Here is a 24,425-nt window from a genome sequence, read left to right as displayed (position 1 = left end):
AAAACTCAAGCTGCTCCCTTGCAGTTTCACTTTCCAGTGTCCCGGATGGGAGGACCACAAAGCTCACAGGCGCTGAGGACGGCTAGGGCCTTGATGCTGGACCTCCCTGTTGAACTCAGGAAAATAGTCCTCGGTCCTGTATAACGTGGGCAGCTCATACATCAGGGGTGCTGGGGCAGATGGTTTCTGGAATGACAGAAAACAAGGTGTTTTATCAGCAGTTTGGAGCCACTTATTCTGGGACCCAAGAATTCCAGTTCTAGTTCATCCTTTGGGAAAGTCACACATGTCACCAAAGACTTCTGTGCTTCTCTGGCAGCAGCACTGCCTGTGGCAGCCTAAGCCGGCCCCCCAAAGGAACCAAGGCATCAATGTCAGGCCCTCTCCACAAGGGAACACTCTGCAGGCATTAAAAGGAACTCAGCAGACCTTTCTGTTCTGGCAGAGAAGGGCTGAGAAACCAGGGTGAGGAGGGGGTAGACTCGTGACCAAGAGACCACATACCCACAAGCATGTGTGTGACAGCTCTGCAGGGTCAGCCTGGCACAGTGGCCATCACTGCTGATGGGAACTGATTTTTCTTTCACTGTGTACCCACCTATGCTGCCTAAAGCTCATGCCATATGCATGCGCTACTCATTCAAAAAACACAATTGAGGCCGGGCATGGTGGCTCACACCTATAATCCCAGAACTCTGGGAGGCAGAGGTGGGTGGATACCTGAGTTCAGGAGTTCGAGACCAGCCTGAGCAAGAGCAAGATCCTGTTTCTACGAAAAATACAAAAATTAGCTGGGTGCGGTGTAGTCCCAACTAATTGGGAGGCTAAGACAGGAGGATCACTTGAACCCAGGATTCTGAGGTTGCTGTGGTGTAGTCCCAGCTACTCGGGAGGCTGAAGCAGGAGGATCACTTGAACCCAGGAGTCTGATGTTGCTGTGAGCTAGGCTGATACCCCAGTACTGTACTTGTGGCAACAGAGTGACATTCTGTCTCAAAATAAATAAATAAATAAATAATAGGGCAGCGCCTGTGGCTCAGTGAGTAGGGCACCAGCCCCATATACCTAGGGTAGTGGGTTCAAACCCGGCCCCAGCCAAACTGCAACACAAAAACAGCCCGGCATTGTGGCAAGTGCCTGTAGTCCCAGCTACTTGGGAGGCTGAGGCAAGAGAATCGCTTAAGCCCAAGAGCTGGAGGTTGCTGTGAGCTGTGATGCCACAATACTCTACCCTAAGGACAATAAAGTAAGACTCTGTCTCTATTTAAAAAACAAATAAATAAATAAAATTGCTTCCTCATTTCTGGTACAGATTTGTGTTGAAGGGAGCCTGGGGAGAGGAGATTTCCTATTAAGACCCCCCACAACCTGGGGAGGCAGGACCCTACAGGTTACTGTGCATGTTGAGGAAAAATCATCATCACCGAGGACCACCTCAAACAGCGGCTGTCAAACTTGGTCATACGTTGGAATCTCCTGGGAATTCTATAAAATATTTATGCCTGGGCCCCACACTGGAGTGTGACGTCACTGGCCAGGGTGTGAGTGTTTTACAGCCACCAGGTGATTCTCTCCTAGACACCAGGCCCAGGTCACTTGCACCCTCAGAGGCCATGCTGCAAGTTTTAACCCTAAAAGCACCAGGGGCCTCTGAAACTATTCACTGGGAGGGTGTGTGTGAGAGAGATTAGGCATGTGTGTTAGGGAAAACCATAGAGGAAAAACCCCCGAGGGATGAGGCTTTTGCAAGTGTGCCCTAATGGTTCGAGTGGCCGGGCTAAGGGGAAGGAAAGAACGGATTCCAACATCTGAGCTCCAAAGTCCCTGACTTTCCATCAGTCTGAGCCCTCTCTCTGTTGTAGATGGGAACCATCAAAGGATTTTATTAATTTTTTTTTTTTTTTTGGCAGTTTTTGGCCAGGCCTGGGTTTGAACCCGCCACCTCCAGCATATAGGGCCCGCATCCTACTCTTTTGAGACACAGGCACCGCCTAGGATTTTAAATAAGATAGGACACACCCAGGTGTCTAGACGGCAATCAACCTGTGTCACCACTTCCACGTCTGGAAAACCAGGACAAGGGTATTCACCTTGGCCAAGGGTCAGCCTCACACAAGGTTAACAACATTCTGCCTAGTCGATCCTCTCAGTTGGCCACTCTTGGCTCAGCCTGCCCAGGGTGGGGCGAGGTGGGGGGGGTTGGCTCAGGAGAGGAGGCCTATCTCCACCTGTTTCCTCTTCTCCCAGCACCTTCCCCAGTGGCCTCCTGCCCCTGAGGATCAGTGGGAATGAGTTCTCCTGACAGCATGACAATCTGTCTACAGCCAGATGGGTGCGGGTTGGAGATAACCCACAATCTCACCCTCTTTCTCCAAAGAACTGTCCATCATGGTATCCAGAAAACATTACATTCAGGTGAACAATGACAGTACCCAGCCAGACTACTTTTTGTTGTTGTTGCAGTTTGGCCAGGGCCAAGGCTTGAACCCGCTGCCCTCAGCATATGGGGCCAAAGCCCTACTCCCTGAGCCACAGGCTCCACCCAAGGCCACACCTCTTATCTTGACATGTGACTTGGAGGCCAAAAAGCATTTTGTGATGCTGAAAAGACATGTCCTTTCTTCTCCTGACCCTCAGGATGCAGGCAAGGGTCAGAGACCAGGCCAGGCCAGAGAAAGTGTCCTGTCCTAATCAGGTGGCCTCTCCTGGGTCAGCTGGGCCTTACCTGACCCACTACTTTTTGAAATGGTTCTATCATCAGGGATGGAGCTTCTGTATCCTCCTTCAAGGAGACAGATACTGTAAACAAAAGAAAATCAACATATAACAAGGAGCCAAGGACTCATAAAAGGCCCAGCAGCTTCAGATGTGATTGTGTCCTTAGGCCCGAGGACATCTAACACAAGAAACTCGGAGTCGTGGCATCCTTCCTTGTGGCAGGAGGGAAACGTCATTCCTGCATGAGAAACGCAGGGATGAAGGGGATGCAGGGAGAGGCAAGCTCTGCTGGTGTCGGGACAGATGTCACGGTAGAAGATTAAACAGCTGCTTCCCCTGTACTCAGAAAGGAGCTTGATCACCAGACGCCAGCAGGAGCTCTCCAAGACCAAGCCACCCCAAACAAGAGGATCCCTGCCTGGAGAGGGAGATGAAAGGCTTCAGAGGCTGGTATGGCCCCGTGGTGACCAGGACAAGTCCCCTGACATCTCTGAGGACAGGTGGGAGAAATGGGGGTGATTTGAAACTGTCCAGAGCACTGGAGGGCACAGGGGTGACCCCTTTAGCCCAAAAGGTAGTCTTGGAGAGTGGTGAGCACTGTTCCACCCTGCCTACTTCCTCTTTGGGTTCTGGAATCTTGATTTTTTTGATGGGTTTCTTGTACTCTGCTCCCCATCCCAGCAGCTCCTCCCCAGCCCACAGGGATTAGTCCAGGGCAAGCATGTGACATGAGAGGGGCCAATAACAAGCAGCCATGGGGCTCTCGCTTTGGGAACCAGCACGAACTGTGCCCCCAGGTTCCTATGACCACAGACCCAGGCCAAGGGCCACTTCTGCCACCAACTGGGGCCCTCCTGAGAGTGAAGCCCATGTAGAGGGAAGCGGAGTTGGAAGATGGGGCAAGACTCAGTCCTGAAAACATCATTCCATCGCCAGTATCCAAGTTGCCCTGGGTTACTGTTGCTGGCACTTAAGCATCCTGGCTGAGGCAAATAATAAACCCATAGTGGGGCAGCTCACAGGTGGGTCCCAGGTGAGGCTGAAAATAGCCCAATGGCCCAGATGTTGCCAGAGTGCAGACACCTCACCCATGGGTGAGCAGGACCCAACCCAGGAGGCCAGGCCCCAGTCACTAACTAGCATGCCAGCATGCCACAGAAACCCACTTTCTCTTGGATTCTCAGGGGGACCTGTATGATGAAGAGTCAGCCCTTATCTCAGAGGTCAGGGGACCATGGAGCTGGGCCCACTGAGCCCAGCCTCAGCCCATGGCTCCACAGTGCTCCATAGGGACAGAGCAGCAACCCAAACGCTAAGGGTCTCACCTACAGTATGCCCTTAAGGATCTCAGATGGGACTGCAGAGCTTTCCAACTCCCACCCTCAACCTCTGACTTGTAAGAACAGTCCCATCTGGGCTAGGCCAGGTAAGCAAGGAGCATCCAACCTTCTGGGCTCTAGCTCCCCACCCCCACCTCCCAGTCTACAGGCAAGAATCTTCTCTGGGCTGGGATAGGCTAGGTCAAGAAACCTGACACTGCTGGTCCAGGGCACGGCCATGGCCACATGCTCCTCTCCAGCTCTGAGCCCCGCCTGCCACCTGCCATTCTCTGCTGCTAAGACCTCTGGGAAACCAGGCCTGGCTCCCACTTCTCCCCACTGCCACTCTGGACACCCAAGTTCTCAAATCTTCAACCCACAAGCCAGACACATGTGTGCTTGGTCAGGTTTATGATTTAGTAAAAATACAATTAACTGCAAACATGTAGAAGTCAGATTTGCTACGAAAACCAGACTGCCGGTTTCCACTGGAAAATGGGATCATCTGGTAGCTCCAGGCCCACAGTCCCTCGTGGCCCAAGGTGGCTGAGTGGAGGAGCAGTGGCCCCTGAAACCTTTCCATTCCTGTGACCTGCTGCTTCTGGCAGATGCCTCAGACTTGGCCTCCTGCTCTCTGCACCACTGTTTCTGCTCCATTTCTGACAAAGACCCCAAATGGCTATGACAGCACATGACAAGGTGAATCCTCAGGTCCCCAGTGGCCTCAAGTCTCTCCTCTGAACCTGCACTCAGGTTACTGTCTGACTTAAAGCCAGCTGCCTCCTCAGGGCCTTTGTTTGCCCTGGGCTACTCTCCCACACCTGTTTTTAGACTGTTTCACACCTCCTCTTAAGTTCTAGTCCATCTTTGTGTCTTGCTCTTGGGATGTCCTAATCACACATCCCTGACCCTAGACTCATTTCTGCCAGGCCAGGGTCAGCAATTTTATCTGTTAAGAACCAAACAGCAAATAGTTTAGGTTTTCAAAACCACATGATCTCTGTCAAAACCACTCAACTCTGCCCTTGTAGCATGAAAGCAGCCATAGGCAATATGCAAACAAAAGACATGGCTATGTTCCAATAAAACTTTATTAACAAAAACATTGGCAGGCCAGATTTGGCCCCCAGATTGTGGTTTGCCTCTGAATCATCCCAAATAGAAAAGAGATTACACACCCTTCCCTGTATCTCCCATACAAGTGGGCACTGAATGGCAGGTTCCAGACATGGGGTGCCAGATGCAAGGCCAGGCCTGCCTTATAGTTTACCCTCAGCCCTGAGGTTTGTTTGTTTGTTTGTTTGCAGTTTTTGGCCAGGGCTGGGTTTGAACCCACCACCTCTGGTATATGGGGCCAGCACCCTACTCCTTTGAGCCACAGGTGCCACCTTCAGCCCTGAGTTTTATGTGTCCACCTGGTTTGGGTAGTCACTGCAGCCCTGGTCTGTCCTGACTCACCCAGAACAGGCAGGAGGCACAGCATCCTCCACTCCAAAGGGAGAAGTAGGTCACACAGAAGCCTTCCTCACAGCCGACATCTGAGGTGCCACAGGGTCAGCCCCAGCCTCCCTCCCCAGCTTGCCCACAGCCCCACTGGGGCATGGGTTAACCTCTGGGATGCCAAGGGTCCAGGCTGACCATGTGTAGGAGCTCACATGCTGACTGCCTGTCCAGGTCACCAGGGACTCCCAGTGCCAGGGAGCCTGGGAGAGGCCACTCTCAAGGCCTAGTCCATCCTTGTGATTCCCTCTTGGGAAGCCCTATTTGCACATTCCTGACCCTGCACTGATTTCTGCTTCAGGCCAGGGTCAGCAACTGTATCAGTGAAAGTGATGGTTACACCTACTATGCACCAGGTTACCTTATCTCTAACCCTCACAGCACTCTTTTAAGGTACAGTTTCTCATCATCCTCCCAAGCCTTACTTTCCTCCTCTACAAAATGGGGATAATACCATCAACCTCACTGACTCTGCCTAGATCACAGCAGTAATGCTAGAGGTGTTGCAGCCACTTTGGGACCACAAGGACAAAGGCCAAATGCCAAGGAAGGCAGAGCAGTAGCCAGGAGCATCTTGGGTCCCTGATTACTTCCTCGAGAAGCCCCATTGGCTCAACTGGCTCCCTGAGGACTTCTTGTCACATGAGGGAAACGCGCGAACAGAACTTGGTTAAACCATTCTATTCAGGATTCTAGTATGTGGTCAGACACAACCCAGCTGATCCGTGCTACTGTTATGCTCACTGTCCCTCCATCTAATAGTGAGTGACCTAAGTGGGCAGAGCCAAGACTAGAGTCTGGGGTTTAGGTACCGAAGTGGAAGAACCTCCAAAAGAAGTGAAAACTGCTAGTTGCATAAGCAAGCAGATACGGAGAAAATACTCAAAATCATTCCAAAAACTCAAAAAGAACTCCAGATAAGTTTGTAGTATGTCTCCCTCCAGGAGCTGGAGCTACCTGCCCCTCTCCTCCCTGGAGTAGGGGCCGCACCAAATCACTCGCTTCCAAAGAGCAGTGAATGGAAAGGGGGATGTCACTGTACATGGAGAAACTGGCACACCTACCCCAGCCAGGTAGTCAAGTTCAGCATCCTCAGGGATGAGTCATGTTGAAGAATGTGCCCTTCCGTGATGTGATGAGAAAGGACTTTTCACCTCACAGTCTTCCAACCACAAAACCCCTGGCTCCAGTCGAACCACAAGAAAAAACATCAGACGAGTCCTAATTAAAGGATATAGGTCAGGCCCATGGCTCACACCTGGAATCTCAGCACTTTTGAAGGCTAAAGCAGGAGGCTCACTTGAGGCTAGGAGTTTGGAACCAGCCTGGGTAACACAGTGAGACCCTGATCACTACAAAAACTTTGAGAATGAGCCAGGTGGCTGGGTGCTGTAACTCAGTGGTTAGAGAGCTGGCCCTGCTCACCAGTGGTGGTGAGTCCAAACCTGACCTGGGCCTTGTTAACAAAAAAATTAGCCAGTTGGTAGTGCATGCCTGTAGTCCCGGCTACTCCGGAGGCTGAGTCAGGAGGATCACTCAAGCCCAGGAGTCCAAGGCTGTGATCAGGCCACTGTACTCCTACCTGGGTAACAGAGACTCTGTCTCTAGAAGAAAAAGATTTTTAAAGGATGTTGTTCGGGGCAGCACCTGTGGCTCAAAGGAGTAGGGTGCCGGCCCCATATACCAGAGGGAGCACGTTTAAACCCAGCCCTGGCCAAAAACTGCAAAAAAAAAAAAAAAAATTGAGGATATTGTTCAAACTACCTAACCAATATTTCTCAAAACTGCCAAGATCATTATGAATAAGGAAAGTCTGAGAAACTGGCATAAATCGGAGGTGGCAAAGGAAACGTAATGAAAATACAATGTGGTACCATGGATGCAATCCTGGAACAGAGAAGGACATTAGTGAAATCCCAATAAATGGTGGCATTTAGTCGGTAACGTATCACTGTTGGTGCCTTAGCTGTGACTACGCACCATAGTCATAGGTTAACAACAGGAGAAACTAGGCCGGGCTTGGGAGGCCAAGGTGGGTGAAGGAATTCAAGACCAGCCTGAGCAAGAGCAAGACTCTGTTTCTACTAAAAATAGAAAAACTAGCTGGGCATTGTGGTGGGCACCTGTAGTCCCAGCTACTCAGGAAGCAGAGACAAGAGGATCACTTAAGCCTGAGAATTGGAGACTGCTATGAGCTGCGACATAACAGCACTCTACCCAGGGCGACAGAGTGAGACTCTGTCTCAAAAAAAAAAGCAAAAAACATAACAGCACTCTACCCAGGGCGACAGAGTAAGACTCTGTCTCAAAAAAACAACAACAAAAAAAAAAAAAACAGGAGAAACTGGGAGAGGAAAGGTGATTCTCTGTGCTATCATATCAACTTTGCTCTAAAATTTTAAAAAGTATTAAAGAAAAAGCAAACAGAAGAAATAGGCCAGTCCAACTCCTCAAACCAAGCCACAGCCTCTCTCAGTTCAACCACAGTGACCACGTATCGGGCACTTCCGGAGCGCCAGCTCCTGGAGGGCCCTGTTATGTCATGTTCATACCACTGCCGAGAGAGGCAAATATTAGTGATCCCATTTTGCAAAAGAGGACACCGAGGCTCGGAGAGTCCCTTGGCCACAATCACCCAGCATGGAACTGGCAGCACTGGATTCTATCCCAGGCCTGCCAGGCTCTAGCATCTGTGCTGCCCCAGCACCAAGCCAGCCCCCTGGAGCTGCGTGAGGCTGGGGTGAGCTTTCAGTCAGGAACCAGGACGTCCCTTCAGCATCTGCTTTCTAATCTTGGGACCCTCAGGAGTTGCCTCTTCTAACCTATTCAGATCACAAGCTGGTGATCTTTGGTCAGCATCTGGCTCACCGACAAATGCACCACTTAGCTGCCAACACTAAAGAACCAGTGCATTCAAATAAATATTAAGGCCTGTCTCTCCTGTACTGCTGAGCTGCCTGGCCACCGTGGGTCTATGTTCTTGCAGACACAGCAAGCTGGCCTCACCAGACAGGGCGCGTGCTGTCCCACTCACTGCTGTCCTGCCTGGCCTCCAGGACCTGTGGGCTCTGTGGGCGTCTGGCCTGACCACGGCTCCAGATTGACAGCACTCAGAGAAGACTCCACAGGGCTGTCAAGGATGCTAGATGGAAGAGGCCTTTGCTTCCAGCCCCAGGCCCCATAGTGTAGGGACTGCTGATCTGGGGCCACCAGTGAGCTCCTCCCTCCCCCGTGTCCTCCAGTGCTCATAAGATCTATAAGACAGGAACTGTGACATCACTCAGTAGATGAGAAAGCAGGTTCAGAGAGAACAGGTCCAGGTTACGTGCCCAGCGTCACAGCTGGTAGGTTGAGCGGGGATTCAATCAGAGCTCTTCTGAGCTCTTGGCACCAGCCTCTGCCATGGTCAGCCCACAAGGCCGTCCCCTTGGCTCCTGGCCTCCTGTCTCTGTCCTGGCTCAGGGCTTTCTGTACCGCAGGTCACGCCTGATTGGCCTGCCTACATTTCTGCTCCAGGGTCCCACGTGTCCCAGAGTGCTCCTAAGGCTTGAAAAGAACCCCTCCCCTTTTCCTTCAAGCAACCCCTGCGTGTCCAATCCTGCCTGCAGGCTGGGCTGGGCTGGGCTGGTCGACTTCACACAGCCTGCAGAGCTCACTGGCCTCTTCCTGTCAGGAGCCACCTGCCTAGCCCAGCCCCTGCACCAGCCCCTGCACTAGCCCTAGCTGGCCCAGTGACCACAGTAGCTGGTGGAAGTGGGAGGTCCACTGGGGCCCTATGGACAGGGCTGAGGGCTCCAGGAGTGGGCCACCAGTGCCCAGAGTGACCCCACCAGCAGAGACAAGCTGGTGCATCTCATTAAGGTGATGCTGACCCTAAGGAGCAACTCTGAAAGGTTCCTGGATCCCCAGGGATTTTGCTTAGCTGAAGAAAAAGCGTTAACATGGAAACCAGAAGAAGAGGAGCCCCTGAAGGTCTACTGAGATGCTGGCTACTAAATCCAAGCTCACACTTCGGGACGGCTAGGTGGGGGGAGTCGGTGTCACAGCACTTTCCAGAACTAGGTCTCCCTGGGGGCCCAGCTCCTGACCCAGAGTCTGATCTCTCTGACTTTGGCCAGCAGATGCTGCTGTCCCTGTTCCGGGTCCCTTACTCCCCCGTCCCTCCCCTTCCCTATCTCCTGGAGTCCTAATTCCTCCTTCAATCAATGGTTTGTGCCAATGTCATCTCATTTGAGCATCAAGGCATCCAGGCTTTGCTTCCTGTCGTGGCCACTGACACTGTAGTTCTCTGAGCACTGCCTGTTCACAGCATATACAAGCTTTTAACTGAGCACCTGTTATGTTCCAGAGACCCTATCTGCATAGGTGTCACAAAGCCCTTTTACAGATGAGGAAACTGAGGCTTTCAGTCATTGAGTGACTCACTGCAGACCCGCCTACTGTCTTGTCTCACCAGACAGAACCTCCATCAACCCAGCTTGGCCAAACCAGAAAACTGGGGGTCGCTCTAGACTCCCCTCAGCCCTCACACCCAGCCTGTCTTCAAAGCCATCTGCTAATCCCTCCTAAGTTTATTTATTGAACGAAATGCCATTTTACTTTCTTTTTTTTTTGAGACGGAGCCTCAAGCTATCCCCCTGGGTAGAATGCCATGGCATCACAGCTCACAGCAACCTCCAAATCCTGGGCTCAAGTGAATCTCCTGCCTCAGCCTCCCAAGTAGCTGGGACTACAGGCCACAGGTGCCGAGCCACCATTTTACTTTCAAAGTGAATTTCAAGCTTCTCTAAATCAGATCTGGCACCCTAAGTAGTAATGATGTGTGGAGCTGGGAAGCAGCTGCCCCTTTTACAGGGACACGTGCTGCCTCCCAGCCCAAGTCCCTCATTTCTGGCACCTGCCTGGCCCTCCAGAGCTGGAGCTGTCGACCCCAGACCCACACAATCCAGCCTGTTGCTTCCCCTTGCTCACAGTTGTCAACCCAGGGCATCTTCTGCTCATGGACCTCACAGGGTCTGTCCTAGCTCAGGACATGGGCGCCTGCCACTCCCTCCAGACTTTCCCACCAGGCCTTCTGCTGCTGGTTCTTTCTCATGGAGCGGTTCTCAGCTCAGAGTCTGTCCTGGCTCAAGACATCTGCACCTGCCGCTCTCTCCAAGCTTTCCCACCAGGCCTTCTGCTGCTGGTTCTTTCTCATGGTGCAGGTCTCAGTTTGGGAGTCTTTCCTGACCCCTAATTCATCTGGGGCACTTTCCCCCCATCATTGCACCACTGTGGAATGTTTGCCTCTTTCCTTGGCTGCTGCCCATCCTGTCTCTCCACCAATCAGAGCTCCATGGGGACAGGGACAGTGTCTGCCTTCAGGGCTATAGCTCGACATAGCCAGAGCCTGACCTAGGAGACACTCAGGAAATGGGCAAAATGAGCCTTGGAGAATCAGATCACTGCCCTGAGGCAGAGCAGGGAGGACCTGGGGACTGGCCTATCACCAAGTCAGGGCCCAGGAGCCCAAGAGCAGCAGGACGCTGCAGGGTCTGTTCCAGGGTCACCGGGTGGTTCAAGATTCTTCCCAGCCCAGGGCAGGTCTGTGACCTGCTGTCAGAGATACATTAAGAATAAAGCACATGGCTCGGCGCCTGTGGCTCAAGCGGCTAAGGCGTCAGCCACATACACCTAAGGTGGCGGGTTCGAATCCCCAGCCCGGGCCCGCCAAACAACAATGATGGCTGCAGCCAAAAAATGGCCGGGCGTTGTGGCGGGCGCCTGTGGTCCCAGCTACTTGGGAGGCTGAGGCAGGAGACTCGCTTGAGCCCAGGAGTTGGAGGTTGCTGTGAGCGTGATGCCATAGCACTTTACCCAGGGGGATAGCTTGAGGCTCCGTCTCAAAAAAAAAAAAAGAATAAAGCACATATTGAAAACAAAGTGCATCCCTGGATAGAATCCTGGGGCAGAAAGTGGACATTTAAGGAAAATCCGGTGAGATCCAAATAAAGCCTAGAGTTTAGTTAACAGTGATGCTCCTCTGTTGGGGTCTTAGTTTGGACAACTGTCTGGGATGCAGTAAGATGAAGACAATGAGGGAACTGGCACCGAGGAAGAGCATGTGGGAACTCTACCCTGTCTGCAAGTTTTCTGCTCATGCAATATTTTTCAAAATACAAAAGGACATTTTAAAATAAGACACATATGGGGTGGCGCTTGTGGCTCAGCAAGTAGGGCGCTGGCCCCATATACTGAGGGTGACGGGTTCAAACTCGGCCCCAGCCAAACTGCAGCAAAAAATAGCCGGGCATTGTGGTGGTGCCTGTAGTCCCAGCTACTTGGGAGGCTGAGGCAAGAGAATCGCCTAAGCCCAGGAGTTGGAGGTTGCCGTGAGCTGTGACGCCACAGCACTCTACCAAGGACAATAAAGTGAGACTCTGTCTTCAAAAAAAAAAAGACACATATGGTTCAGTGCCCATAGCACAGTGGTTATGGCACTGGCCACATACACTGGGGCTGGCAGGTTCGAACCCTGCCCGGGCCTGCTAAACAACAATGACAACTACAAAAAAAAACAGCCAGGCGGGTGGCACCTGTGGCTCAGTGGGTAGGGTGCGGCCCCATATACCAAGGGTGGTGGGTTGGAGCCAGGCCCTGGCCAAACTGCAACAACAACAACAACAAAATAGCCAGGTGTTGTGGCAGGCACCTGTGGTCCCAGCTACTTGGGAGGCTGAGGCAAGAGAATCACTTAAGCCTCAGAATTGGAGGTTGCTATGAGCTGTGATGCTACGGCACTCTACCAAGGGTGACATAGTGAGACTGTGTCAAAATAAATAAATAAAATAGGCACGGCTCGGCGCCTGTGGCTAAGGCGCCAGCCACATACACCTAAGGTGGCGGGTTCGAATCCCCAGCCCGGGCCCGCCAAACAACAATGATGGCTGCAACCAAAAAATGGCCAGGCGTTGTGGCGGGCGCCTGTGGTCCCAGCTACTTGGGAGGCTGAGGCAGGAGACTCGCTTGAGCCCAGGAGTTGGAGGTTGCTATGAGCGTGATGCCATGGCACTCTACCCAGGGGGATAGCTTGAGGCTCCGTCTCAAAAAAAAAATAGGCACATAGAAGGCAGCATACACAAAGTGCCAGAGGAACACCACCAATAACAAGCACTAGTAAATAAACTCATTATCATCATCAGTAAATGACAGCTAAGTCTCACATTATCTCGATGACAGCTCACTACAGTCCTACGCTGGGGCTGTGACTGGTAATTCATTTTATAGATATGGAAACCAAGTCTTTTTTTTTTGAGTCAGAGTCTTACTCTGTCAACCCCAGTAGAGTGCCGTGGGGTCATAGTTCACAGCCACTTCAAACTCTGAGGCTTGAGCAATCCTCTTGTCTCAGCCTCCTGAGTAGTGGGGACTACAGACACTTGCCACAACACTCAGCTAGTTTTCTATTTTTAGTACAGATGGGGTCTCACTCTTGCTCAGGCTGGTCTTGAATTCCTGAGCTCAAGCAACCCACCCCCCCTCGGCCTCCCAGAGTGCCTAGATTATAGGCATGAGCTGCCACGCCCAGCCCCCAAAACCAAGTCTTGACAAGGTTTAGATACTCAACGTGTGACACTCATATGACAGGTGGAGCCAGCCCCACAAGATGCATCCTGTACAGTCACACAGGCCCTGTGCTTGGGCACTGCTCTCTCTGCTGTCCCTGTTTTGAAATTCTTAACAACTTTTTTCAAAGGGACCTCACACTGTCACCTGGATTTCCAACTGGAATCTGTGTGCCCTGGGGTAGGTTCTCCACCCTCTGCTATAACTCAGAAGGGTCACTTGTGGAAGATACCACAGATGAAACCAAGGCACTGAACAAAAGTCAGTGCTTCTAGCTGAGCAAATACCTTAGGGCAAGCGGTGGAGGCAGGGATGGTGGGGGACTTGGGGGGCTCATCAGCAGCTGGATTCAGCATAGAGCAGGGAGAGGATAAGTCCTTCCTAGCCCAGGGGGACAGACCAGCTGGCCACACCCAGTGGTTCCAGGGCCTCCCTGTCAAACTGAGAGTCTCCACCTCTGCAGGGAGATGGCATCACAGATGCCTGCAGTTGGCGTCTGATCTAAGGTCAGGGTCCCCTTAGACCACATCAACAACTGGCCAAGGTCCAGCAGCTGGCTGCGGTCACATGAGGGTTACTCATGTCTCACTTCAGTGCTGAATTATCAATAGAATCCTCAGGGAGCTTTTGTTGGCTGGCCTGGAAGGCAGTCGGCTCCACGATAGTGTTGAAAATAGTACCAGGAGCAGCGCCTGCAGCTCAAAGGAGTAAGGCACCGGCCCCATATGCTGGAGGTGGAGAGTTCAAACCCAGCCCCAATATTAAAAAATAAATAAATAAAATAAAATAAATAAAGGAAATAGCATGAATTAGCTCTGGGAAGCAATGAGCAAGCGCAGTCCACCATTTTGTCAGGTTCCATAGAGGACACTCCAAAGAGCAGACGGTGCCTAATGTGCGCAGCTGTTATCTATGAAATTAAGTAAACAAGCCGCTCGGGCAGGGATTTTAAACCAGTATGCCATGGCACACTGGGGTGCCAAGAGAGGATCTTAGGTGTGCCTCGAAAATTTTTAAAGAGCATTAAATAAATTACTTTCGAAAGAAATTCAAAGCACAGTAAGTATATTATTATTTTTTACTTTTTTTTTTGATCAACATTTTACATGAGCCATGAAAGTTTAACTATAGGTTCAAATGTGTTGTGAGATTAAAAAAAACATTGAAAAACACTGAACTAGGACAAGGCCGGGGTGCCCGCCAGAACCGACAGGCCTGTCGGGAACAGAACAGAGGAGGAAAAACGGAGGGATGAGGAGGAAAGAGAGAGGAGCAAAGGGAAGAGTCCAGCTGCCCTGCCGAGACTGTGAGGGGCCCGACTGGGGGGAGGGGAAGGGGCCCAGGGGAGGAGATGAGGCTGGGGGCGGGGAGACAGGGAGGGGGCAGGAGTCGTCCCAGGGTTCCAGCCCACTATGCCCCCTTAGTCAAAGCAGTACTCTACAAGCACAAAGGACAGTCTTGGAAGATAGCACAGTCTGTTGAGGGGACTCCATCGTGCCTTAGGGGCAGCGCTGCACTGTTTTTTCTTTCTTTCTTTTTTTTTTTTTTGCAGATTTTGGCCAGGGCTGGGTTTGAACCTGCCACCTCCAGCATACAGGGCTGGTGCCCTACTCCTTTGAACCACAGGCACCACCCTGTTTTTTCATCCAGAACTCCTGGAAACCCCTGGCCTAGATCCTTTACCCAGGACCAAGCCTTGGGGCTCCACAGGTGCCAGCCCTCCAGGGCTGCGGACTGAGAAAGGTCGAGGGGCAGAGACCCCAAGCACATACAGCGCCTCCCTCAGAGCCTGGCCTTCAGGTTTGCTGCTCTGCCGGGCCCATGATGCACCTGCTGTGAGGGGACCTCTCAAACCTCCCCTTTCCTGTACAACCTTGTCCTGTCTCATAGTGACGACCATAGATGTCTCCAGCTGTGAACCCAACTACGCCCCTCTCCAGCAAGTCTCTACCGTCAAACGTATCCAGACACTCAATTGACACAGCAATCTGTGTGAATCTCCAGGGACTTGGGCTAAGTAAAAAAGTCAGTCCCCAAAGGCTACAGATGTGTGATTCCACCCACAGAACATTTTTGAAATGGCACAATTTTAGAAATGTGGGGCAGATCAGCCAGGGGCTGGGCAGGTTCGGGAGGGCAGGGAAGCTGGTGGTGGGCTATAAAGAATGACCCAACGGGGCCACTGAGACCCTGCAGTCTCCTGACTGTGGTGGTGATGACATGAGCCTAACTGAAGTCGTGTAAGACAGGTACAATCTTGGGCAGGCACAGCTGCTCACACCCGCAACCCCAGCTACTTGGGAGGCCAAGGCGGGAGGTCACTTGAGGCTGCGTGAACTATGAACAGGACACTGTACTCCAGCCTGGGTGACAGAGATTCTTTCTCTAACTCATAAAATGTCAGCCAGGCAAGGTGGCTCTCACCTATAATCCTAGCACTCTGGGAGGCCAAGGCAGGTGAATTGCTTGTGCTCAGGAGTTCAAGACTAGCCTGGGGCTCGGCGCCTATAGCTCAACCGGCTAAGGCGCCAGCCATGTACACCTAAGGTGGCGGGTTCGAATCCCCAGCCCGGACCCGCCAAACAACAATGACGGCTGCAACCAAAAAATAGCCAGGCGTTGTGGCGGGCGCCTGTGGTCCCAGCTACTTGGGAGGCGGAGGCAGGAGACTCGCTTGAGCCCAGGAGTTGGAGGTTGCTATGAGTGTAATGCCATGGCACTCTACCCAGGGGGACAGCTTGAGGCTCTGTCTCAAAAAAAAAAAAAAAAAAAAAAAAAAGACTAGCCTGGGTAAGAGGAAGGCCTTGTCTCTCTTAAAAATAGAAAAAAACTAGCTGGGCATTGTGGCAGGTCCCAGCTACTCAGGAGACTGAGGCAAGATCTCTTGAGACTGAGAGGTTGCTGTGAGCTATGATGTCACGGCACATTACCCACAATGACAGAATGAGACTATATCTAAAAAACAAACAAACAAAATAAAAATTAATAAAAGAATTGAGTGCAAACATATGGGACTTAAAGCACACAAGTCAAACTGGGAGGCTCTGAATAAGATCAGGGGCCTCCATCCTTGTTAACATCTCGGCTGTGACACTGCTCTATAGTGCCATGAGCTGTCACCACTGGAAACAAGTGGGCAAAGCACACAAGGGATCTCTCTGCATCATTTCTCGTAAGCATATATGAATCTAGGGCTTCCTCAATAGAAAAATTAAACGTGCACACACATGCTGAGTTGGCCACACCTCCCCACCTCCCCCAGCCCACCTTCTCCAGGGCCAACCCAGTGGCTCTGACCCCCTCATCCCCACCCTGCACATGTGACGTCCTCCACCTGCAGCAGAGAGTTCCACTGAGATGCAGGGCAGAGCAGGTCTCACACCCTCCAGGCTGAGGCCACAGACCCCAGGCCCTTGCTCCCTGGTACCCAGGCACCTGTATGCTCCGTTTCTCACCTCTGCCACGGTGCCAGCTACCTGTGCTCTCAGGTCACCTTCTCAGGGAGGCCCTCCTGATCCTGTCCTGTTCCCCAGGTACCCCAGACCTCCCCTTCTTTGCTATTCTCTAACCCCCTTCCCCCTGCCCAGGCATATCACAGTCACACTATCAGGTGTCCTCAAACTACGGCCTGCGGGCCACATGCAGCCCACCTAGGACATTTATCCGGCCCACTGGGTGTTTTGCCACTGCTGCCTGTCCTGCCTAGCAGCTGACTCATCCTAGGGCCCCCGTCCGGCCCTCCAATAGTCTGAGGGACAGTGAACTGGCCCCCTGTTTAAAAAGTTTGAGGACCCCTGCACTAGATGGTCATTACATTAGGGCATCAGCTGCAGGATGCCCCCCCCAACCCCCCACATTCCAAGGATCTGAAACAAGACCTGGCTCAAACAGGGGTTCAAGGAAAGCAGAGCTGGCCCTTGGTATGCACAGCTTCCACATCTCTGAATTCTGCATCCACAGATTCAACCAAATAAGCAAATCAAAAATATTTGAGGAAAGAAATGATCGTTACATCTGTACTGAATGTGTACAGACTTTTTATGGTCATCACTCTCTAAAAAATATACTATGACATCTATTTAAGTAGCATTTACACTGTATTAAGTATTATAAGTAACCTAGAAATGATTTAAAGTATACAGGAGGTGGGCACAGTGGCTTACACCTATAGTCCCAGCATTTTGGGAGACTAAGGTGGGAGGATCACTTGACCCCAGCAATTCTAGGCTGCAGTGAGCTATAATCCTGCCAATGCTCTCCAGCCTGGGCAACAGAGCAAGACCTTGTCTCATAAAAAAAGTATACAGGAGGCTGTATGTAGGTTATATGCTTTTAAAACATAATTTAATGCTGGGGACTCAAGCATCCATGGATTTTGTTGCCTGTGAGGAGCTCTAGAACTAATCTCCAAGAACCCAGGGATGAATGGTATTAACTTGAATGAATGAATGAAGGGGAAGTGAAGAGTTGGGATTGAAGGAGTTAAGCCTGGCCCAGGGGCTGGGGTCTTACATGTGGCATCTCCTGGAGTGGCCAAAAAGGCATAAGAGAGGAGGGGGGATAAATGCAGGAGGGGATGGCTGGGGCGGCCTCCAGGTAGCAACGCTGGGGCGTGGTCTCCCATCTCAGGAGCCCGAGGGGCAGCTGAGCTGCCCACCCTCATCTCTACCTCCAACACTCAAAATAACCGGAAATGGGGAACCTGGCAGGAGTTAAATCACTTCTGGAGGACCAGAGGCCAAGCCTCAGGGGACTCTTGCCATCTGCCCACTCCCTCTGGGGCTCAGGCTGTTCCTGGGAATGAGGGTGGAATGAAGGTCGGAGTCACAGAGGACCTTGGATTTGCACTTTGACATCTCCAATGCCCCTGACAGAGCAGCCAGCACTGACAGCTGAGTCTCGTCATCTAGCACAGTAAACTGTGTCCCACTTCCAATGTCCCAACTTTGTCCCATCTCTCCAATGGCAGGGAACCCCTTTCTGACCATGTGACTTTGGCCGAATTACTAACCTCTCTGTGCCTCTGTTTTCTCATCTGGAAATCAGGGCTAATAATAGTTCTACCCCATAGAGTGTTATGCCCACATAACCGCAAAGTGCTTAGAAAACAGTGCTCAATGAATTACTGGCTAATTTCATTATTATGGCCCCCAAATTCATATTCTTCCTAAATGCTGTCATTAGCTTGTGAACAGCCCAAGTGTACAGTCTTATAATGTTGCATTTTTAATTTCAAAACATGAACATTTAAACTAAATCACAACTGGGAGAACCAGTTCTGGTACTGCTTCAATTTGTAGTTTATAAGCAGCCTCAAAAATTATCAGTGCCAGGACATCTCTCAGCCACGAAGAGACATGGCTCATCCATCAACCAGGGGGCCTGGCTCACAGTAGGTACTTAATAAATGCCTGCTGGCCAGATGATGTGAGGTTACAGGAGTCCCCACACAGGGCACAGAGATGCTGGCAGCCAGCCCTCCACACAGCCCCCCAGCCTGTGATTTCTCTATCTCTCAAAGCTGTTATATGACCCCTCCTCTGATGGGGCACTGCCCAAGGCCTCTAGAGCCAGGGCCCTGCCAGCAGAGAGCTGCCAGACACAGGCAGGGCTGAGGAGGCCGAAGACTGATATCCCCAATCCCAGTCACAGCTCTTTGTGACTTCATATCCAGCACTTGGTGACATCAGACCTAAAACAACGACCTCCCTCTTCTGGCGTCTCAATTTAAGAACCTACATCTTCCCTGTCCAGCTGAGGTCCCCAGGTTAATTATTAGGACTCTCCAAGTAACGGGAACTTTGGCCTTGACTATGGGCTTGGCAGCCTGTCAAGCAAGGTGTGATGGTATCAGCCAGAACAGGTATCTGGATGGATTTTCTGCCTAATGAGACATGGTTTATTTTCCCAGCAGAAAGCTGAGCACAAACAGAATCAAGTTCAAGTGCTTCCCAGACTCTCTGAGCATCAAAGGGATCATACTTTCCCCAGATAATGGCAACCACAGATGCAGGCGTCGTGCAGGTATCTGCACTGACAAAGGACCCACCTTTGTTCATCACTTGTCTCCAGAATCTGCTGTCCTCTGACCAGCCCAACCTCACCTGTGGACACCTGTGACCCGACATCCTGTCCCAGGCGGAACTACACACATCACAGTGGTGCCACACACTGGGCCAAGCTGTTCCCTCTACAATCATCCCCTGACCTTTTTTCTCTCTGGCATAGACATCAGAAGCACACAGCCCACCTCATAATAATCTGCCAATAGTTCCTGCTTGTGAGTTTTACGTTCTAGGAAGACCTTGAGCCCAACAGGGACCTAGTTTCGTCATTTCTTTATCCTCAGGTGGCGAATTCACAGCTGTTATTACTAACAGCTCCCACTACCAAGTGCTTGCTACATAAGAAGAAAGAAGGTCCCCATGGGGCCCTCCTGTGGGCACGCTTATGTCCTGATGTAGATTCCAGGGTTCAGAGAGGGGCAGTGGGTGCCCATAGTCCCTACTAGCTGGTGGACAGTGGGCTCAGACCCACTGCCCGATCCTCCCTGTGGCAGATGGCCCTCTTAGGCCCCTATCCCTTCCTCAGTCTACAAGGACTACGGCCTGGTGATTTGGAGGGGCACAGTACAGGTTTGTGATTGTGTGGGTGACACAAGGAGAGACATGGGACAGGCACAGAGGCAGACACACGTGGATAGGAACAGATGGAAGGAGATAGGGATGTGAGCAAGACACAGGGATGGGTGGGGATGCAGAGACAGGCCCTGGCCCTCACCTGGCCCCTCCCCCAGTGGCCATAGCAGGAGAGGCTGAGGATGGGAAGGAAGTGGGTGGAGGAGCTGGAACCCAGGAGACTGAGGGAGACCCAGACAGCCCCAGTGCATGTGCCCAGCTGGCTATGACCAGCAGCTAGTCCCACTAGCCAGGACAGGCTAGTGTGCCCACCAGACCAGTCAATGACCCAGCATCTCTCAGACATGTCCTTAGGCCAGGCCTCTGCTGAGGAACCACACCCTTAAACCACTGTCTTTGTCAGGTTGGCCATGGTCCTGGGGTGAGCCAGGGAGGAGGCTGGCCCAGGTGGACAGCGGCTCAGGGGAGAGCAAGCTGGCCTGTTCAACTCCTGTTGGGGGCATCTGTGGTGGCAGAAGAGCAGGTGGGGGCAGGAGGTGGGATTTTATAAACACATCAACTTCAGGAACTGGCTTTGGAGGCCTCGAAGATGTCAAAGACATACCTCGGCTACCACATCTGAAGAGGGGTGGAAACAATCTGTCCCTCAAAAGGGAGCTGTCTACAAATCAGTCCTGGCTGCACAGCCTTTCTGAGTGCTTACTATGTGCCAGCACCAGAGCAAGGGCTGTGAATCCCTGGGGGCAGCATAGAGCTAGGACCATGGCTCTGGAGCTGGGCAGCCTCTTACCTCCTCCAGCCGACTGTGGGCAAGCAGCTCCCCCTCTTGCTGCCTTAGTTACTCTTCTGTCAAATGGGGCCAGTGATAGCAATCCGCCTTGACACAGCAGGAGTGAGGCCAACAAGCCATGAGGTCAGCCCAGAGCTTGGATTATGAAATAGGGAACTGGGAGGAGGAAACTTCCCCATGAAGAGCGCCTTTGAGGCTGATGGTCTGGTTGGAGGGGTTGTTGAAAGCGCAATGCCTCATGTAAGACAGAAATATCACCTGTCTTGTTCAGAAAGCAGGAGTGGGCTCAGCACCTGTGGCTCAAGCAGCTAAGGCGCTAGCCACATATACCTGAGCTGGCAGGTTTGAATCCAGCCTGGGCCCTCCAAACAACAATGACAGCTGTAACCAAAAAATAGACAGTGTTGTGGCAGGCGCCTGTAGTCCCAGTTACTTGGAAGGCGGAGGCAGGAGACTCGCTTGAGCCCAGGAGTTGGAGGTTGCTGTGAGCTATGATGCCATGGCACTCTACCCAGGGGTGACAGCTTGAGGCTCTGTCTCAAAAACAAAGAAAGCAGGAGTGCCTGCAGTACATGGGGGTTATAGAGGGCTCCCACTGACCACCTCCCTTGGCACTGCTCCTAGGGAAAATCCTTTCTGAAAAAGGAGTCATGGCCAGCCCTAGGCCCTTGCAGCGCTCAACCTTAGATGATGGGCCTGCCCAGGAGACTCAAATGCTAGGCTGGCCAGGGGAGGCAGGCGCTCCCTTTGAGTTCATGTTTGTGGTGCTGCCCAGTCACCATCACATGAGCCCTGGGACCCACCTGGCCAGAGGAAGCTGTCTGAGCGGCCTGGGTTCATAGGTCCCACTTCCCAAGTGCCCCAGTGTGCCCAGAGAAGCTGCTAAAATCTCGACAGTGAGGACTGGTAGGAAGGCCAGGTAAGGTGACCAGCAGGAGGATGGTCAGGCTCATAGCTTACAAAGCCGGGCCCTGTCTGTTTAGCACAGCCTGTGTTCTTGAAGCCAATGCCTACTGCTGTGACAGCAGCTCCTTCTGTCCCTCCCCTGCCCTAGGGACAGACTCTGCAGGAGGCACCACCTCACCGCAGACTGCTGCCAGGGCACAGATGGAGGCCTGTGACCCAGTAGGCCCTGAGATTTGAGCCTCTAAGATTTGCTCTCAAAATCAGTTGATTTCACATAAAAATCTGCATCGTCTCTTAAAAAAATGCAAGGTCATGCCACTCTGGGCCTCAGGAGCTAAGGCCACCTGCCACTTGCCTCTTCTCTTGGCTACAGTCCCTGCCTGGCCCCTTTGCCTCACTCAAGGCCCTACGGAAGCCCTGAGCATTTGAATTTTGTTCCTGGGGCATGAAGAATGTAGGGCTCTGGAATCCACCGGGTTCCTGGCTTAAATCCACCAGCTCCTGGCTTAAAAAGTTCTAACTTTTCTGAGTCTCAGTTTCTATACCTGAAAAGCAGGATGTCAACAGTACTATGTAACAGGTGGGCCTGAAGATGACCAAGTGTGGACAGGTAAGTGTTGGCTTATGCCAGCCCAAAGAAGAGCCCTAATGGGCGAGGTGGCTCATGCCTGTAATCCTAGCATTCTGGGAGGCCAAGGAGGGTAGATTGTTTAAGCTCAGGAGTTCAGGACTAGCCTGAGCTAGAGCAAGACCCCAACTGTACTAAAAATAGAAAAACTAGTCAGACATTGTGGTGACACCTGTGGTCCCAGCTACTCAGAAGCCTGAGGCAGGAGGCTCTCTTGAGCTCAAGAGTCTCAGGTTGCTGTGAGCTATAACACTACAGCACTCTATCCAGGGCGACAGAGACCTTGTCTCCAAAAAAAAAAAAAAAGAGTCCAGAACACTCTGGCTCCTGGCACCAACCACTGTTGTTACTAAGGCACAGGCCCTACCCTTGTGAAATTCCCACTGTCGGGGAACAGCAGGTGAAAATACAGATAACTCAGGTGGCACCTGTGGCTCAGTGAGTAGGGCGGTGGCCTCATTGGCTCAGTGAGTAGGGCGGTGGCCTCATATACCAAGGGTGTATACCCTTGTATACCCCAGCACACGTGCCCCGGCCAAACTGCAACAAAAAAGTAGCCGGGCATTGTGGCGGGTGCCTGTGGTCCCAGGTACTTGGGAGGCTGAGGCAAGAGAATTGCCTAAGACCAGGAGTTGGAGGTTGCTGCGAGCTGTGACACCACAGCACTCTACCCTAAGGAGGGCGATAAAGTGAGAGTCTGTCTCTACAAAAAAAAAAAAAAAGAAAAGAAAAGAAAATACAGATGACTACCTGGCAATGAACTAGAGTTTGGGGAGCCCAGGTGGCTTCCTAGAGGTAACGTGGGGTGTTGAATGGTAATAGACGCTGCAGGCAGGGAGCAGGAGCAGGAGCAGGAAGGGTGTTCCAGGCAGGGGGATCAGCATGTGCAAAGACCACAGACAATGTCCACCACCCGTGAAGATGGCAGGGCTAGGTGTGAGGGCACTGTCATCAGGAGGGCACTACACTGGCAGAAGGGTGTGTTGGGTTTGGGGGGATTCCACAGAGGCCTCAACAAATAGCATCCCTGTCCAGTAAAAACCCCTTGTTGTCAGAAGAAACTTCCTCCTTTCTCACCGTCTCCATTACAAGAATGCAACACTTAAAGAACACTGTTCCCAAGCCGGCCTGCCAAGAGCCCTGAGTCCCTCCCCAGCACACGTGCCACCAGAAATCTCAGACGAAACAAGCCCGTGGACGTGTCAGGGTTGTGGGACTCCCTGGGAGCCCGTTTGGAGGGGATTGGTGAGGCGGGGCGGGGGCTGGAGGGACTGGGACTAAGTGCCAATTGGCCCTCCCTTGTCACATTCATATTTGCCATCTGCTCATGTTGCATTTTACCGCAAGGGCTGACGGGGGCAGAAGCAATAGGAAGCGGCTGGTGCAGGGCCAGAGAAAGCACCCGAGGACTCTTTTCCCTCTTTTGTGTTTGTGTCTTGGTGGCCTCCATGCCCAGGACAGAGCCCAGCCCGGCCGCTCCTCCCAGAGTCACCCTGTCCAGGGAGAGTCTGCACTGGGTGAGGGGGTGGCCCCCTAAGAGGCACAGCCCCTTCCTCCCGGCTGGGCAGGGAGGAGCAGAGGCGAGGGCAGGAGCTGGGGTTCCCCAGGGGAAAGAAGGACACAGAGCCTGGCACTGACAACTCCTGCAGGCCAGGCTGGGCAGGCAGCTCCAACCCTGGTCCAGGACAGTCCTTAAAATTCCCCTCCCAGCTCTCTAGAGCAGGAGGATGGCACCTCCAGAGAAATCTGAGAGGCCAGCAAGGGGCACAGAAGCCTTAAGAACATCCACGGGTGAATATTCACGAAATGCCTACTACGTGCTCAATCCAAGCCGGAGACAAACACACAGGCAGGTGCTGAGAAGAATGGGTGACATGGGCCTGATGGCACCTCATTGGCGGTGCTGCTCAGGTGGACCACTCAGACCGCTGCTTCTTCGACAGAAACCACAAATACAGATTTTTATGTGGAATTTGCTTTATAAAATTCTGGCAGCCAACTCAAATATATACCAAGTTGGCCAGAGAACACAAGCAGCTGGTGCACATTTGGCCCAGGGATCTCCACTGTGAAGCCTTGGCCACCGGGGCTGCGATCCCTGCCCTTGGAAAGATCACACGGGGAGAGGTACACTGAACAAGATCAAAGCTTGACCAAATCCCAGCTCTGCCACCTATGCTGTGTGACCTCGAGCAAGTAAGTAGCCTTCTCTGAGCCTGGAATAGCAACATCTACCTTGGGGAGTATTACAAGAAGTTAAGACGAGGTACAGAAAGCTCTGCATATACAGTAGGTGCTTTTTTTTTTTTTTTTTTTTTTTT

At 52.1% G+C, this 24,425-nt stretch overlaps 1 protein-coding gene across 1 annotated transcript in view; it reads right to left on the bottom strand.

The window, feature by feature from the left end:
- Nucleotides 1-63: 63 nt before the first annotated feature.
- The window catches only part of BCAS4 (breast carcinoma amplified sequence 4), a 69,394-nt gene continuing 45,032 nt past the window's right edge, over nucleotides 64-24,425 (bottom strand). The window contains exon 5 of the mRNA XM_003787838.1: nucleotides 64-186. Within this exon, the coding sequence (XP_003787886.1) occupies nucleotides 64-186 (123 nt within the window). The remainder of the gene's footprint in view (nucleotides 187-24,425) is intronic.

Source organism: Otolemur garnettii, unplaced genomic scaffold (genome assembly GCF_000181295.1).
Source record: "Otolemur garnettii isolate 467f Iridium unplaced genomic scaffold, OtoGar3 scaffold00023, whole genome shotgun sequence".
Classification (NCBI taxonomy): Eukaryota; Metazoa; Chordata; class Mammalia; order Primates; family Galagidae; genus Otolemur; species Otolemur garnettii.
The sequence above is the reverse complement of the archived record's forward strand: the minus strand, read 5'-3'. Positions and strand labels throughout refer to the sequence as shown.